We start from the raw sequence: 18,350 nt of genomic DNA, 5'->3' as shown, positions 1-18,350 counted from the left end.
TCAGGAACTAGTTTCAGAAAGCAAGCTTACAGACACTCAATGTAAAATTTCACTTCAACCTTTCACTCACATCAGTATAGAGGAACGCTTCTTGAATATACAAGTTTACTTTGCCTCATGGAAATATTTATTGCATATTATTAGTGATAGTTTATGGCAAAATTAAATTAAATGTATACACTTTCCACAAACATGAAATGGAAATCAAGGCATCTATCAAATTTATAATCTGAACCAAAGTCCTGGTTTCCAGAATTCAGCAGTCAATCATGATTCTGGTCCAGGGCCACCAGTCCATGATTTCCAATAGTTGAGGATCTTCTCAGTAATTGGAACAAAATCTTCTTTACATGTGACAATCGTTTCCACATAAAATCCTTTTGGGAGTTCAGCTATTTCATCCTTTTGCTCTAATTCACCACCTTTAAAAAATACGAAACACCTTAATTATTAACTTTTAACTTAGGGAGTAGTCATTAAAATTATTTAGTAAAGTCTTGGAAATAAAATAAACTAAGGTAAGAATTACTTGGCTCAGGGAATTCATTTGTTGAGACATCTTTTGTTGTACTTCACTTTAAAAAAAATAAAACACCTGAACTATTAAACTTCTAACTTAAAACAGCAGCCATGTAAATTATTAGTAAAGTCTTGTAAAAAAAAATCTAAAGAAAGAATTACTCCCACCCCCATCAGATTCCTGACATTTCCTTTGTGTAAAAAAGAAAAATAAATAAAATGTGACCACTATAGACACTGAAATGTATTTACGCTCGATACTGGAAACTTTCAGTGGTACTTTCAGGCCACTAATAGTCTTCATCAACAAATGTAATCCTCCGCACAGCTTCCACTTAACCGCTTTACTGAGACATATTTAATATCATACAACTACTCATTTAAAATGTAAGATTAAGTAATCTTTTGTATATTCAAATCTGGGTAACCAGCACAACAATCAGTTTTTACAATATTTTCATCCACAAAAAGAAACCCCATACTCTCAGCTGTCACTGCCCATCACTCCTCCCATTAAGCCCCAGGCAATCACAAATCTACTACAAGCATCTGTTACTGCTAAGCACATTTTTGAAAGCGAACGGATTTCCTTTCCGCACAACAAATGGGAAGGTTTTAATATTCCTTAGCTGGCGTAAGTGCTGAAACTGGTCGCCAAATGAGACGAGGGCTAATGTTACAGTAACACCACCGTCAGTATCTGAAAATTCCTACTGAAACGTTACACAGGTTCTTCAAGTATAAGGGACGGCCTCGTTCAAAGTAAATAAATAAATAAACAAGACTTAGGTAAGAGGATTTAAAATGCAGTTCCTGGCAGGTATCCTTACAACAAACGGCTCTAAGCAGCCGTCCCCCGTCCCCAAGTTCTGCAGAGTATTTGGGACTGGCGGGACAGTGAAGCCGCTCCTATGACCCCCAAGTACACCCCACGGAAGGCTCCGATCTGGTGGAAGGTCTTGCCGGAGAACCGTACCTAAGGGCTTGCTCTTTTTCCGGCCTAAGAATATCAAAGAGCCCAATATGGTCCAGGCACCCAAAGCATAGACTGCAGACATTCGCCGGTACCAAGAGGAGGCCTGGTCCGCTCGCATGGCGTCGCTGGAGAAAGCTGCGACTTTCGGAGAACCGGCGTAGGCGGGTCTTCCGGCCGGCGCGTAGCAACCGCCGCCAATGCCTCCAATGGGAAGCTGGCCCAATTACATCCTGGGGCGTGTAGTTCGGCAGTGGCGCCTGGGATTGGGCTCAGGTCAAGCTTTGCCTCGGGTGGTTTCGGTGTTTGACAGCGAATGAACGTCCTTGCATACCAAATGACCTACCAAATGACAATTTCTCCGAATAAACTTCTCATTTGTAAAGTTATTTTGCCTCAACGATGGTATTTGTAAAGGTTAATTCCATTTCTCCTCCAGCTCAGATTTGCGACGATACCACCTGTCTCACCCCGCAAACTTATCTTCACCATTTTCCTTTCTGGAACCCTGTCTGGGTGAGCATTGGGTTCCTCCACGTCAAGATTAATCTCTCCACTACGCTCTGGGTCCCATTCTTTACTCCTTCCTCTGGGGCCTTTCTCATCAATTATACCATGATTCTCCTCCACCTCGCACACTTTTTCATTTTATTGATTTGTACCCTTCATCATACAAATGTACCCACATCGCAAAAACAGTATCTTCGTCTGTGTCCACCTTCGGCTTTTCCCTTATCTGTAAATTTCTTCAAAGTATAATCTACCCCTACTACAACAGACCAAACAACATGATCGCCAAAGTGCTGTGCTTGGCAGAGTGGACACTCAATAAATTGCCATAAATAGTAACTACTTTTCAGCCATAAACTTGATTTCTAAAGCATTTGACACCACTGACCCCACCTGCTCCTTTTATGGCTTCAAAAACAACGTCGTTTGTACCTCTGAATCCTTCAGGGCTCTTTCTACTTCTGCCTATCCTCCAGAAACTGGTGTTTTGCCAAACACAAAAATTGACTCTGAATGGATCATATAGGCTGAAATTAAAAGTTAAAACTACAAATATGGAAATAACAACACAAGAGAAAAATCTTTGCCACCTTGGGATAAGCAAAGATTTCTTATGTTTCTTAGCACAAAACAAGAATTGAGAAATCGGATATTTTCAAAATTAAAATTTTTGCTCTTCAAAAGTCAAAATTAAGAAAATAAAACAATCATTAGAATATTCAAAATACATAGAGTTGACAAAGAATTTGTATCCACAATATATAAGAACCCTTATAACTCAGATATAAAAACAACCTAACAAAAAGTAGTAATGAAAAATAAAAAACTAGACAGCCCAAGTAAAAAAAAGTAGGCAACGAATTTGAACAAATACTTTACAAGGAAATACAAATGGCCAATAAGCACAGAGACATCATTAATCATCACAGAAATGTAAATTAAAAGCACTAGACATGTTTACACACCTATTATAACTGAAAATTAGATTGAGAACACCAGGAGTTGTAAGGATTTGGAGCAATTAAAACTCTTAGTGGTGAAAGAACATAAAACCTCACAATCTCTTTGCAATACTGGCAGTTTCTTAGAATTAAACTACACCTGCCATACAACTTGGACATTTCATTTCTCTTTACCCAAAAGAAATTAAAACAGTACATCCACACAAACACATGTATATGGGTGTTCACAGAGCCTTATTCATGAGAAAAAATGAGAACCCAAATGTCCATCAAATAGTGAATGGATAAATGGAATGTGCTATAGTCCTCAGCAATAAAAAGGAACTGATGATACATGCGACTACATGGATGAACCTCAAATGGATTGTGCCATGTGAAAGCCACGCACAACAGAAACCAGACATAAAATTCTAGAAGCAAATTAATCTGTCCTGGGACAAAGTTAGCCAGTAGTTTTCTAGGGCTGAATGTGCAAAAAGCAAGGAATAAAAGTGGGGCCTGAGGAAACATGGGGACAATTGAGATGTTCATGTATGTTGATGGTGGTGGTTCCATGTGTGTATATAACCTTGTCAAAACTTACTGTACACTTTAAACAGGTGAAGTTTATTGTATGTAAATTGTACCTCAATAAAGTTAAAAACAGAAAAGTCAGTATTCTCTTCCAAGTTTCTTTCTTTGCTCTTCCCGAGCAACTTTACTCAAGTTATTTACTTTATATATTAATGACTCTCAAATCTACTCAATTCTTCTGGAAGCAAATCCATATTAATTACTGCCAACCTGCTGGACATATCCCACAAGCTCCTTAAAATAACAAGTCCAGGATTAAATTGATCAATGCCACTCCCCCCTGCAAGAGGAATGAAACCTATCCTTTTCTGTAATTCTCAGAAAGATCACATAAGCAAGAAACCTTGACTCAACTTCTTAACATCCCACCTACAACCTGTCTAAACACATACCTCTGTTCAGACCTCACTTGGATTCCAGCCTCCTCCCCTCTATCCTGTCATTCACCTAGAATTTCTAAAATCCGTAACTGATCATTTAACACCCTAAGGTAAACCAGATTTTCTTTGCCTTTAAGATGGAATTCAGAGTCCTCATTAGGAACACAGGCTACATGTTCCCTTCTTAGGATGCCTGTTCTCCAAAGAACACCAACCTCTACCTCCACATTCTCTCTGGATATAGTCATTTTCTACATTAGGTCACCCCGAGGTGCTTCCTCTTCCTCCAGCACCACAACTCATTTTCACTGGAGAGAACACCCAAGTGAGCTGAGTCTATCACCTTCTTCTGTTAATTTGAAACAGAGGCCTGAGGACTGTTTCAGTCTTTATTTGTATACACAGTTCTATATACTCCTCTATATGATATAACTCATTAAAAATTATATCCCCCAAAATTTAAAAAGTATTTATGGAAAAGCTACAGAAAACAAAAGTCCTTGGCATTTAAATATAACTGTTTAATACCTTAAGATAGGACACCCTCTCAAGAATGGAGCCCTGGCTGGTGTGGCTCATTGGACTGAGTGCTGGCCTTAGAACCAAAGGGTCACCAGTTCAACTCCCAGTCAGGGCACATGCCTGGGTTGCGGGCCAGGTCCCCCATGGGGGGCATGCAAGAGGCAACCACACATTGATGTTTCTCTCCCTCCCTTTCTCCCTCCTCTCTAAAAATAAAAAAAAATCTTTTTTTAAAAAAAAAGAATGTGAGGCAGAGGCGAAAAGACAGTACGTCAAAAATTCAAAAGACAGAGCATCAGAATTAATTTAGATGGCCCAATATCTAATTAATATTTCCCAGCTTTACTTCTTTACATAGCACCTATAATAAATTATATAATTTACTTCTACTTCTTTATTGCTGGTCTTCCCTTACTAGAATGTAAATTCCAAGAGGACAGGAATTTTTGTCCCATCGGCTACCTTCCCAGTGCCTAGAAGACTACTCCTTACATAGCAAATGCTTAAGACTTACTTGTTAAATAAGTGAAATAGTTGCTCCAAAATTCTGAAAGAAAAATTTATTTGGGGTTTAGAATTTTATGTTCAGCAAAGCTGTCAATTATGAAGAGAAAATAGATTCAGTGGATTATCCTCCATGTACTGATACATTTTTTTTTTTTTTAGGAAAAGTCATGTAAGATTGAAAAATTACTTAGGGAATAAAAGAAAGAATAGAACTAACCCACCAGTCCAAACAAAAAAAAAAACTGGATGACAGCTGTCACAATTGGTCTATGCTTAAATGGAACATCAGTAACCTCTAAAGAATACTCCATTCAGTAGAATAAGAAGCTGGAAGTCCTTAATAGAGAACAAAACCTTCTCTCAAAAAAAAAAAAAAAAAATTAGAGACTCTAGGGAAAACAACAACAAATATAAGTTATAATCCAAAAAGGAAACAAACCAACCTATAGAATACTAGACTCTTAAGAAAAGTGATTTTGTCATCAAGAATGTTGTCCTTCAAGTGGCATAGGGACCGGGACATCAAACCCATGGAGAAAAATGTAATACCACCTGACTGGGACATGAACAATATTTACATTATGATCACTGTGTAGATAATCTTTATTAGTTATCAACTTTGAGACAAAAGACATAACTATGGTTACAGGTTGAAATGTAAATTTTACTAATCTTGTTAATATAAATATAAACGTACAGCTGATCAAATCTAAATGGTAGAAAGGTCTTCAAATCCTCATTCTTAAAAATGGGAATTGAGAGATGCTAAAATCGATACATTAACAACAAAAAGTTTGAAAGGTTAAAAGCAGTTACCTCTGAAGAGTAGGGTCTAGGCTTATGGAGTGGACAAAATGTTATTTGTTGTAAGTTCTTTAGGTTAAGGGAGTTTTTTATAGTTCTCTTTTTACCATGCATGTATTATATTTTGATTAAAAAGGCAGTACCTGTTAAAATTATTTTACTTGTGCCCAAGATAAATGTGTTGTCACTCTCTTAGATCCACTTATGCCCCTCATCCACTCTTAATGTCTATCCAGGCTGGACTGTTTACATGGAACGTTATATGTGAGTTAGGGACAGTGCCACTCCAGACCAGTCTGCCTCAACGAAGTTTCACATATTTCAAACTTTTCCTTGGTCTGTTAACATTTAGGCAGTAAATGAGTATTCAGTTCAGGAAATATCTCTTGCAGGAATCACTTAAAACACACATACACATACTCACAGAGACCTCAGGAAATCAAATGTGTATTAGCATTATTTTAGCCAGTGCTTTCTTCATTCAAATTTATTTTCTTTCTGACCATTATGGTTTTCATCTAAGCAGGCTGCCAAAACACAATACCTCTGCTTTTACATAGACTGCAAAGTTAGGATACAAAAAGCATATAAACATGTACAAGTACCAAAACATTTATGGACTTGTAATTTTATGATGGAAGAAAAGTGGCACATATAGGAAAAACAAATAAATTATAAAGAATTACATAGAACACTTCTTTTGATTATTTATTTAAATGCACAACAAAAGTAAAAGGAATGTTATTAAGCCTTTATGAACAATTATGAACGCAACTGACAGTTTCTTTTTTTTCAATTTCCAGCTAACACACCAGCTTAAGAGGCACTGGAGACAGCCAGTTTCTTCAAATGATCCATGAATACCTGCAAGCTAACGTCGTCAGTTAGGATGGGTGCTCCTGATTCCTGAAATTTAATGATAAAGGTTTATTGGCAGGATATCTTAAAAACTGTTAGAATTCATGAGTTATTAAAGGACTCAGAATATTCATAAGTGTGGTCCCCTCTGCTGTAAGTACTCTCACCAACCCCCTCCTTTGCCTAGCTAACTAATTCTTTCAACTGAAGCATCAATTCCTCACAAAACCCTTCCCTGACCAACTTGAGCTCAAGCCATCCCTGACACTAGACAGTTCTACTTCCCCTCTCCACAGTTCTGATGACTTATCCTGAGTCTGGCCCCCACCAAGAGTAAACTCCTAGAGGCCTGCACACCCTGCCTCCCATCTTCCCCATCACTCTGCCATAGCACCTAGCCTGATGCTCTTAAATGCTCTGCTTACAACAGAAACTTGATAATGGTATATTCAAAAATGAATCAGTACCTCCCTGGAACAGATATTTGTACTATCTGAAAATGTTTATGATTTATTTAATGCTAAAAGAAACAACTGAATAGAAACTTCAATTTCTAGTAAGATCCCAAGTTTGTAAAAAGAAAGAGAGATATACATTACATATACATTTTATATCACCTAGCAAGAAGCCAGAAGTGGTCAACTCTAGATAGTAGCACTATAGGTAATTTTAATTTTCTTTCTTAACCTTTTTTTAGATATTCAAACTTCCTAAAATAAAATTGTACTTCTATTATAATTAGAAAAATGTAAGCATGATTAAAATTTTATAAAAAGACTTCTTCTAGGAAGAGATGGAGATGTACTTTTTCATATTCCTCTCACCAGGTAAAACTAAAAACCCTGGACATTTTATATAAAACAAATATAAGAGATTCTGAAAGACAGAGAGAAGACAGCAGACAAACTAGACCCTGGAACCCAAGAAGCAACACTTGGGTTGAATTCCCTGGATTTTCTTTTTGCCTCATACATCCCAGACTTGGGGCCGCAGAAGCTGGCAAATGGTCACTAAGTAGAGACAAACAACAACAAAAAAAGCCCACTTTCTCTAATCAAAGGTCCAGGGCACCTTAGCAAGATAGGAAAAATGTTAGATAACCACTGTCCTACAACCAAATGTGACAGGAAAACTGTGGTCCCAGCCCACACACCAGCAAAGGCTGAGCGTACAGCTTGGACTTCTACTCTCACCAGGCAGTAACAAGAAACCCCAACAACTCCATCAGGGTGGTGTCAGAGGCCAGCTATGGTGCTGGGAATTTCATCCCAATGGCCAGTAATCAGTCTCCTTGTCCCCATGGTATCAGTAGAGACCATGGATGTCTACCCCAACATGGCAGTAATAGATGTCCCTCCCCGCACCTACTGGTGCAGTGTCAGAGTAGGTGTAGTGGTGAGTCAGCACTTCTACCATCACTCAACAGCAATAAGGAAATCTCTACAGCAGGATCAGTGGAAAGTAGGTGGGGAGCTGAGGGTGTCAATAGGGTCCAATGGAAAACCTGGACTTCAATCTCCACTTGGCAGTAATGAAATAATGTCGCCCTCTGCCCCACCCCTTCCCTTCCAGAGCAGCAAAAAAAGCCAGCTAAAACACCAGATTTAAGCATTTCTAGAGTCTCATAACAAATATGAAAATGTCCACATTTCAATCAAAAATCACTTCTCTGGTGAATAGCCAATATCTCAAAGTGAATGAAAAAAAGAGAGTCAGCAGGTGTTAACACCATGTTGACAACAATGTTAAAGTTATCTGACAGAAACTTTAAAGCAGCCATGATAAAATTGCTTCAGTGAACAATCAGGAACACAACTGAAAACAAACAAACAAAAAGCCTCAGCAAAGAAACACAAGAAACACAATCTCTTCTCTTGAGATTTATAAATTATGTTTGATGACTGAAGAAAAACTGTATCTGATATATGGAAAAGTCTCAAGAAAGGCATGCAAGAGAATCAAATGGAAATTTTAGAACAAAGAAATACAGCAACAAATAAAAAGCTACTCAATAGCGGAAAGGGAACAGAGAAAATAATCAGTAAACTGGAGATTAAAAAACCTAACATTCATGTCATTGGAGTCCCAGAGAGAGAAAAAAGAGGGTAGACTAAGTATTTGAAAAAATAATGGCTGAAAATACCCAATTTTGGCAAAAGATATAAATACACCAAATCAAGACACTAAGAAAATTCCAAATAGGCTAAATCCAAAGAAATGAACACCAAAAACACATGGTACTTTAACTTGAAAACTCACAACAAAGAAAAATATATTGAAAACAGCGAGAGAAAAATGACATGTTATCCACAGGGGAAAAACAGTAAGAATGACAGCGAATTTCTCATCAGAAACCATACAAGCCACAGAGTGGCAAAATATTTTTTAACTACCTAATGAAAAGGAATGTCACCAGAATCCTATATTCAGAGAAAATATCCTTCATGAATGAAAGGGAAATCAAGAATTTCAAATGAAAGGAAACTAAGATTCTATTACCAGCAGACCTACTCTAAAAGAATGGCGAAAGGAAATCTCTAAACAGAAAGGAAATAAGAGAAGGAACCTCGAGTATCAACAAGGAATAAAGAATACAGTAAGCAAAATTAGGAATAAATACAGTAGGCTTTCATCTTTTCTTGAGATTTATAAATTATGTTTGATGACTGAAGAAAAACTGTATCTGATGTATGGAAAGGAAATATTTAACACAATTATATTATAAATGAGGCGACATAAAGGGACGGTAAGCTTTGTATACCTCATTTATACTGGTCAAAAAAACAACACTGGTAAACTGTGAGAAGCTATGCATACATAATGTAATGCAACGCTCTAGAGCAGAGGTGTCAAACTCATTTTCACCGGGGGCCACATCAGCCTTGCAGTTGCCTTCAGAGGGCTGAATGTAGTTTTAGGACTGTATAAAGGTAACTACTCCTTAACAGTTAATTGAGAGTTCAGTGCTGCCACTGGATAGAAACAAGGTGCCAGGCCGAATAAAACAAGGTGGAGGGCTGGATTCAGCCCATGGGTCTTGTGTTTGCCACCTGTGCTCTACAGCAACCAGGAGTATCCACTACAAAGAGACACACTCAAAAACACTATAAACATATTAAAATGGAATTCTAAAAAAATGTTCAAGTAACTCATAGGAAGGCAAGGAAAAAAAAGCAGAGAAAACAAAATACAAAATGGCAGACTTAAGCCCTAGTATATCAACAATTACATTAAATATAAATGGTCCAAATATGATCAATTATGAGCTTAGCAGAGTAAATTAAAAAGAATGACACAAGTTACATGCTGTCTATGAGAAATTCACTTCAATTAATAACAACAGAAGCAAATTGAAAGTTAAAGCATGAAAAGAGATAAAGTAAGAAGGCTGTATCAATGCCACATAAAGTAAATATTAGTGCAAACAAAATTATCAGAGATACAGACGTTCTATGAGGTCTCTCTGGAAAATGTCCAACCATTATTAATGTAACAAAAACGGCTTGCACAACATCAATGTGATGTTGTGCCAAAAAGAATAAGAAAACATGAGGGAAAAATATGTAATATGGAACCCTAGATGGGATAATGGGACAGAGAAAGGACATTAGGTAAAATCTAAGAAAATCTGATTAAAGTATGGGCTTTAATTAATCATAATGTTTGATTTGTATTAAATATACCATACTAGCATTAGATTTGGGGTAAATGGGAACTCTACACTTTCAACTTTTCTAGAAATCTAAAACTCTTCTAATAAAAAAAAGTTCATGTAAACAAAAAGGCAGTCAGAGATGAAATATGGTTTATGACAGCAAGAATCATTTCTTGTCTACATTCATCAAATATTTAGCCTTATTTTTGTCTTATAAAGGTCAGATTTGCAAATTAGAGGGCAAAAGCCCCTTTTCTGATACTCGGAGATCACAGATTATACTTACCTGACACATCTAATCAGAGAGGGGTTGGACAACCATGGTCTGTCAGGAAAAAGTCCAGCCATTGTTAATATAAGGAGAATGGTTTGTGTGACATTGATGTAACCTGGCAGCCAAGAAGAGTGGACTGGAACGCCCATGTGTGAACAATGATGACTCCACTGTACTAGTCAGTGTGGGCGGTAGATGCCGAGTGAGCATGTGTACTGTGTGGCCATCGCATTCAAAACAACTGAGTGAGTAGAGCAACAAATCTGCATCAAATTTTGCATTAAGCTTGAACATTCCTCTGCAGACACTGTTCAGGTGATTCAGAAGGCCAAAGCTGTGGGCAAGTGGTAACTGGCAGCTTCTTCATGACAACACCTGCTTATGCATCACGTCTCATGCAGAGTTTTTTGTGAAACATCAAATTGCCCAGGAGACTCAGCCTCCCTATAGTCCAGATTTGGTGCCCTGAGACTTCTGGCTTTTCCCAAAACTAAAATCACCTTTTTAAGGGAAGAGATTTCAGACTGTCAATGAGATTCAGGAAAACATGATGGGACAGCTGACAGTGAATGGGAGAGCTTTGTGAGGTCCCAGGGTGCCTACTTTGAAGGGGACTGAGGCATCATTGTCCTATATACAATGTTTCTTGTATCTTCTTCAATAAATGTCTCTATTTTTCATATTACATGACTGGATACTTTCTAGACAGACCTTGTATAATAAATGATATAAGGTCAATCCACTGAGAAGATATAACAATTCTATGTGTGTGCAACAAACAAGAGAACTGCAAAATATGTGAACAAACACTGACAGAACTCAAAAGAGAAATACACAAACTCATAACTGGAGTTGGAAACTTCAACACCCTCTCTCAACAAAAATGACATAACAACTAGGCAGATAATCAGCAGGGATACGTAAGAACTCAACAACACTATCAACTAACAGAATCTAGCATGTATAGAACACTATCCAACAGCGGCAAGATACACATTCAAGTGACCATGGAACATATGCCAAGATAGTCCTTACCCTTGGCTATAAAACAAACTTCAATAAATTTACAGGAATTAAAACCATACAAAGTGTATTCTCCAACAACCATGGAATAGAAATCAATAACAGACAGAGAAGAAAATCTCCAAATACCTGGAAACTAAGCAACACTTCTAAATAATCCAAGAGTCAGAGAAGAACTCTCAAGGGAATTAAAACACAAATATATATTACCTATCAAATTGAACAAAAATGAAAATACAATATATCAAAACCTGTGGGACACTACCAAAGCAGTGCTGACAAGGTAATTAGTGGCACTAAATGAACATACTGGAGAAGAGGAAAGTCTCAAATCAATAAGCTAACCTCCTATTTCAAGAACTTAGAAAATGAGGAAAATAACCTAAAGCAAGCAGAAGAAAAGAAAATAAAGATTAGAGCAGGAATCAATGAAAATAGACAACAGAACAAGAAAAGCAAATAGCCCTGGCTGGTGTAGCTCAATGCACTGAGTGCTGGCCTGTGAACTGAAAGGTCACCTGTTGAATTCCCAGTCAGGGTGCATGCCTGGGTTGCAGGCCAGGTCCCTGGTTGGTGGCCTGCGAGAGCAACCAATCAATGATTCTCTCGAATGTCAATGTTTCTCTTCCTCTTTCTCTCTCCCTGCCCCTCTCTCTAAAAAGTAAATAAAATCTATTTTAAAAAAAGACTGTGTGGTGTTAGTAGAGGGAGAAAACATAATAGAACAGAGCAGAAAACCCAGAAACAGACTCACACAAATTCACCTGATTAATCTTTGACAAAGATACAAAAGCAATTCAGTGGAATAAAAGTAGTCTTTTTCAATAAATGGTGTTGGGGCAATTAGACATCCATTTGCAGAAAATAAATTTGTACCTCATATCTTATATAAAAATTCAAAATGAATCACAAGCTAAAATATAAACATAAAATTAGAAAATCAAACACAGGAGATCTTTGGGATCCAGGGCTAGGCAAAGAATTTTTAAACTTGAGACCAAAAGCACAATCCATAAAAGGAAAAAATAATAAAGGGAACTTCATAAAACAAAAAAAACTGCTCTGTGAGAAGTCTGGTGAAGAGGATATACAGAAAAGCTACAAGTGAGAGAAATACACACAGACCATATATGCAACAAAAGACTAGCATCTTGAATTTATAAAGAACTCAAAATTTAACTGTAAAAAAAAAAGCAAATAATCCAATTAGAACATGAGCAAAAGACAGATTTCATCAAAGAAGGTGTACAAAAGGAAAAGCAGCACGTGAAAAGCGACTGGAAAAATGTAAATTAAAACCACAACGTTACATACCACTACCCACCTATCAGAAAAGCTAAAATAAGTATAATACTACTACTAAATGCTCACACGTTGGTGGTAGGGTTGGAGAAGGATAGTCATTCTGGAAAACAGTATGGCAGTTTTTTAGACTAACCCATGTAACTACCACACAACTGAGCAAATGTACTCCTGGGTATTTATCTCAGAGAAATCAAGACGTATGTTCATAAGAAACCTGTACATGAATACTGAAAGCAGCTTTATTCCTAGTAGTCAGAAGGGGGGGAAAAAGCCAGTCCCAAAGGTTATGTACCATGTGATTTCATATATATAACATTTTTTTTTTTTCAGAGAAGGGAAGAAAGGGAGAGAGGGAGAGAAACATCAATGTGCAAGAGATGCATTGATCAATTGCCTCTAGTAAACCCCAAACTGGGGACCTGGACTGCAACCCATGCATGTGCCCTGACTGGGAATGGAACCGGCAACCTTTGGGTTCATAGGCCAGCACTCAATCCACTAAGCCACAACAAGCAGGGCTCATGTATGTAACATCCTTGATGACAAAATTATAGAAATAAAGAACAAATTAGCAGTTACCAGGTATTAAGGAACAGGTGGAGGAAGGAGGGAAATGAGTGTGACTATAAAATAGCAACAGGAAAGCTCTGGCTGGTGTGGCTCAGTGGATTGAGCACTGGACTGCAAAGCAAAGGGTCACTGGTTCGATTCCCAGTCAGGGTACACGCCTGGGTTGCAGGCCAGGTCCCCAGGAGAGGGGCGTGTGACAGGCAACCACACGTTGATGTTTCTCTCCCTCTCTTTCTCCCTCCCTTCCTCTGTCTAAAAATAAATAAATTAAATCTTAAAAAAAAAAAAAAAAGAGGGAAACAGGAAAGATTCTTGTTCTGATGGAAATGTGCATCTGGACCTTATCAATTTCAGTATCCTGACTATGATACTGCGTTACAGTTTTATAGGATGTTACCATTGGGGAAAAACTGGGTACAGGGTATAGGGGATCTCTGTATATTATTTCTTATAACTGCATATAAACTTGCAATTATCAACAAAAAAAGTTAAAATTTAAACATGATATGAGAAAACAGAATGAAAGAAATGACTCGTTTGAAAGAGACATAAATGGATGAAATAGACACAGCACAGATAAGGAAGGAATCATAGACTGAAAAGTAAAGACGGCACAGACCCAATAGTGAGCATTGGTAGATGATTTGGCCCTGCCCTGTTCGAAGACAGAAAGGAGGAGAGGGAGGATTCGGAACAATGTTGCTGTGTCTTTGAAAGTCAAATGGAGACCACACTATGGTGTTCTATCCTCTGGCCTCAATCTGTGATATTATGCTATGTATTGCAATAAAAGGATCCACACTAGATAGCCATCCCTCACCCCCCAAAGCTATGTTCAAAGTTATTTTTCCATCAAAATAACCAAGCTATTCTGTTTCTGGGCCAAAATGAATCCAATTTGTAACTAGTTTTTTAAAAAGTAGCTTAGCCTCCTCTCCTAATACCTGACAATTTCTTACCTGTCCCCAAGCATACAGGTTATTGTGTGTCTGAGATGGATTCACTTTAGACAAAAGGAATCGAGCCTTAAAAAAAAAAAATTACACATTAAAAAGTGGCATTAATATTAGTGTACTAGGAAAAAAAAGTTTTACAATTCTGTTAAATTAAGAAGTTTTTTACTGCACAGGAACCCATTTCTTTAGCTTAAAACCAATAGCTCTCAATTTATTAGGGTTCCAGAAACATATTTATTTTGGTAATCCCCTACTTTTACATCAACATATTCTGACCACTCATTTAAAAACAAGTCATATTTGGAAGTTTATCTGTATAGCAATTTATGTCACCACATAAAATATTAACCACTCTGTTTGGATTTATAACTATAAAAATACATCATAAAAACCACTGACTACCAAATCTCTTGTAGCAGTGACCTCACCAACCTGACTGCCTCCGTGCTCTGTGTGAATGTAACGTGGCATAGGGAAGCGCGCTTGCAGAATGTCTTGAGCATCATCCAGTGGTGCCTGCAGAAGGTGCTTGAAGTTTTCATATTCAGGCATGTCCTGGTACCCAGCTTTACGCCACTGGGCTATGGTCTACATCAAAACACATAAACAAAAACTACTGTAGAAACAATGAAACAATCTTCTTTGACACTTTTGACATTCTAACACCATCTCCGAACCCTCAAACTTATGTCAAGAATGACAAGTTTTAGAGAGGAACAAAGTGGAGCTGACTACAATTATGAGTAGGCAGAGAGGTGCATTCAGGACACCCCCAACTACACAATTCTCCCAGAAGTATGTCATCAGTCACACCTTCTCAGCCAAACTGAGGGATTAGTTGTCCCAAGGAACCGAGGCTCCCTTCCTTGCCATCCCACTGCCATCACTTGGTCTAGCTTCTCATTTCCTTAAACCTGGCAGGGAAAAAGACTTGTGGGCTGCTTCCGTGAAATCAATCCCCCCTTCTTTTTCCAGTCAACATATATTGTACACTCCTTTCGAGTGCATAATAGTCACACAGACCTGGTGGGATTGACCCCATCTCTACCCCCTGGGCTCTGTGTGGAGATATTCTTAGTGGGAAGTATTTTATAGTATATAAAAGCTGTAAGAATCAAAGTATGAGACTTAGTTAGGCCATAAGTAGTAGGCAATATACTAAGTATAGAAAGTAAACACTGTCTCCCCAACTAGGCTAAACACTTCTGAGTCTCATTCATTCTTTCATTCCCATCAGCAAATGGTCTAAGAAATATTTTGAACACACAGGACATTTTTTAAAAATTGTTGACTGATTAATATAAAGATATATTAAATATCTTTATAAATAAGCTAAAGTGCTTTCACATGTAACTTAATCTGATTCCAGAAAGATGATTCTCTTTAAATGTTTCCTTCTGCAGCCTGTTCTCCATTCTGAGTTTCCTGCACTATTTTCTAGGTCTTAATTTTTGACTGACTGGTGGCATGGAGGAAATTATCATAAGCTCACTTGGTTACAAGAGTTCTTAAGAACAACTACCAGCAGACTGAGGGCTTTTGGAGGGTGATAACAATGTCACTGTCTCTGTTATTAGAACCAATCACGTGCACAGAAAATATGCTCAATAAACGCATGAACTAATAGGATCAAGGGCTATGGCCAGTGATGTCTAGGAGGAATGAAATGAAGGCAAAAAAAGCTATGTTGAGATTATTGTTCTTAAAGAAATCAGTGGGAAAAGCAGCTGGTCACAAATGGCCCTTGGTCTAGGACCATTACTGATGGCCTATTAACTGTGGGCAAGTGGCTAGCAGACTGGGTGTTAATATGCTAAAAAATGTTTAGAGTTATAAAATGCCATTAGTATTAGAAGACAAATTCTTTTAAAGTTATTAACAAAATTCTGAAACACGATTTACATCTTTTCAGGACATCTGAAATCACTTCTAATGTACTCACACTAGAAAGTCAAGTCAACCACAAAGCAACTTACTAAAGGTAAAGAATGTGCAATAGAAGAAAAGAAATGTATCATTGTATATAAAACTAAGTAAAATAATTTTCTTCAGAAAAGCCATTCCTTTTCTTAGGGAATGAACCTCTTTGAGAAATTAATGGACTCTACCCAGAAGGCCATACATAGCCATCTTAGAAATCCATAGACCCAGCTTAAGGTTCATGGTGCCACATTATTTCGAAGAAAAACTTTAGTCCCCAATGTATGCATGCTTACTGCTAACTCTAGCATAGCTCTGAAAGGGTAGTAGTGCACATAGAAACTTTACTGAGGAAAAGTAACTAACTGATCTTGCCTGACAACTCAGAAATATATATGGTGATCTGAAAAGACCACGTAAGATTTACTTACAGCAAATATTATTAAAGTTGCTAATATATATTACTCTAGTGAATAAAATCTTTTTGATTAGGTCACTGGTACACCGTGACCTAATCAAAAAGATTTTATTCACTAGAATAATGCTGCTGTACTCATTATAATAAACTGTGGGTTTTCTAAGCCCAGGTTCTTGTATCAAATACATAAAAAACTAAATTAATAAAAAGAAAGTAAAAATAGTAAAAGAATAATAATAATATCTTACCTCACCAAGATAAATGACAATTTGGAAGAAAGTATCCATCAGCAATATTCTGTCAGCCAGAATGCTGCTGCTGTCCAGTAGTACTGGCTGAAGAAAAAGGGAAAAAGATGACGTTGATCTTCCCTCTGTTTCCCACATGGCCAGGACATCAACAAGGCCATTTACAAATAGTACCAGGTGCGATGGCTCTCCCCACCTTCATGTCATTTCTACTTTCTGCTTCCTGACTCAGCAGTTCTAAGTTTCAACTTTGTAGAAGAAAGAGGCTCCAAATAATCCCTCATCAACTGGGAAAAGAGAATAATGGTATCTTTTGCTCTGGGAACCAAAAGTTATGCCAAATATTCTCAGTTTCGTGCTAAAAATGTATTGCATCTATCAGAAACACAGTCTCTCAGATATACTACAACTGCATGTGACAAAGAGAGATGGCTGTATGAAAAAGTACAGCTTTTATTACAAGTTTGGAAAGTTTACTACAAAATGTATTTTTTACAATTTTTATTTCAGTAATAAAAGTAACATACTTTAAGTTAAAGAAAATTTGAACCCAAGGACAACAAATATTTTGGTAGTTTGGTTTATTTCCATACAGGTTTTAATTCTTGTAGACGTTTTAGAAAACATTATTTAGAAAAGTTTCTATCTTAATTTTTTTATGTAACATTTTAACATAACATTTATTTTATTATGTTACATAAACTGTAAGTATTTCTTAGATTACTTATTTCCCTACTATTGAGTATTTGGAATATTTTCTAATTTTCTATTCTAATAGTTTATTTACTATTTCTTTGAACAAAACCTTTTCTATATATACGAGTATTTTCTTTGGATACAATACGAGACATGGAATTACTGGATCAAACTATCTGAACACAATGAAAAAAGTACCTTCATTGTATTTTAAAAGTTTTCCACTTGTATGTCCTGGCTGGTGTGACTCAATAGATTGAGTGCCAGCCTGCAAACCAAAGCGTCGACGGTTCAATTCCCAGTCAGGGCACATGCCTGGGTTGTGGGCCAGGTCCCCAGTAGGGGGCATGAAAGAGGTAATCACACATTGATGTTTCTCTCCCTCTCTTTCCCCCTCCTTTCCCTTCCTTTCTAAAAATAAATAAATAAAAATTTTAAGGAAAAAATAGCCCTGGCTAGTGTGGCTCTGTGGATTTAGCGCTGGACTGTGAACCAAAGGGTCGTCAGTTTGATTCCCAGTCAGGGCACGTGCCTGGGTTGCAGGCTAGTTCAGATCCTCAGTAGGGGGAGTGCAGGAGGCAACCACACATTGATGTTTCTCTCCCTCTCTTTCTCCCTCCCTTCTCCTCTAAAATAAAAAAATAAAATCTTTATGAAAATTTAAAAATAGAAAAAAT

At 37.3% G+C, this 18,350-nt stretch overlaps 2 protein-coding genes across 5 annotated transcripts in view; both read right to left on the bottom strand.

The window, feature by feature from the left end:
* Positions 1-104: 104 nt before the first annotated feature.
* Positions 105-1,664, bottom strand: SMIM26 (small integral membrane protein 26). The gene is made up of 2 exons (XM_071221801.1): positions 1,496-1,664; positions 105-422 (listed from the first exon to the last, which is right to left on the bottom strand). The coding sequence occupies exons 1-2, from the start codon at positions 1,611-1,613 to the stop codon at positions 268-270; spliced, it is 273 nt and encodes a 90-aa protein (XP_071077902.1). The 5' UTR covers positions 1,614-1,664; the 3' UTR covers positions 105-267.
* Positions 1,665-6,181: 4,517 nt separating this feature from the next.
* Positions 6,182-18,350, bottom strand: part of SEC23B (SEC23 homolog B, COPII coat complex component) — a 43,562-nt gene continuing 31,393 nt past the window's right edge. For all 4 annotated transcript variants that reach the window (XM_045194974.3, XM_024559182.4, XM_024559183.4 and 1 more), the window contains 4 exons: positions 16,978-17,064; positions 14,824-14,979; positions 14,395-14,460; positions 6,182-6,656 (listed from right to left, as the gene is read on the bottom strand). In XM_045194974.3, coding sequence (XP_045050909.1) covers positions 6,567-6,656; positions 14,395-14,460; positions 14,824-14,979; positions 16,978-17,064 — 399 coding nt within the window. In that variant the 3' untranslated portion in view covers positions 6,182-6,566. The remainder of the gene's footprint in view (positions 6,657-14,394; positions 14,461-14,823; positions 14,980-16,977; positions 17,065-18,350) is intronic.

The sequence above is a fragment of the Desmodus rotundus genome, chromosome 6, assembly GCF_022682495.2.
Source record: "Desmodus rotundus isolate HL8 chromosome 6, HLdesRot8A.1, whole genome shotgun sequence".
NCBI classification, from domain to species: domain Eukaryota; kingdom Metazoa; phylum Chordata; class Mammalia; order Chiroptera; family Phyllostomidae; genus Desmodus; species Desmodus rotundus.
This window is presented reverse-complemented; position numbering and strand designations above follow the sequence as displayed.

Coding starts and splice junctions, on each gene's coding strand:
- SMIM26 (XM_071221801.1), bottom strand. CDS start 1,613: ATGCGAGCGGACCAGGCCTCCTCTTGGTACCGGCGAATGTCTGCAGTC. Junction 423..1,495: donor GAAAAAGAGCAAGCCCTTAG/GTACGGTTCTCC, acceptor TATTTTTTAAAG/GTGGTGAATTAGAGCAAAAG.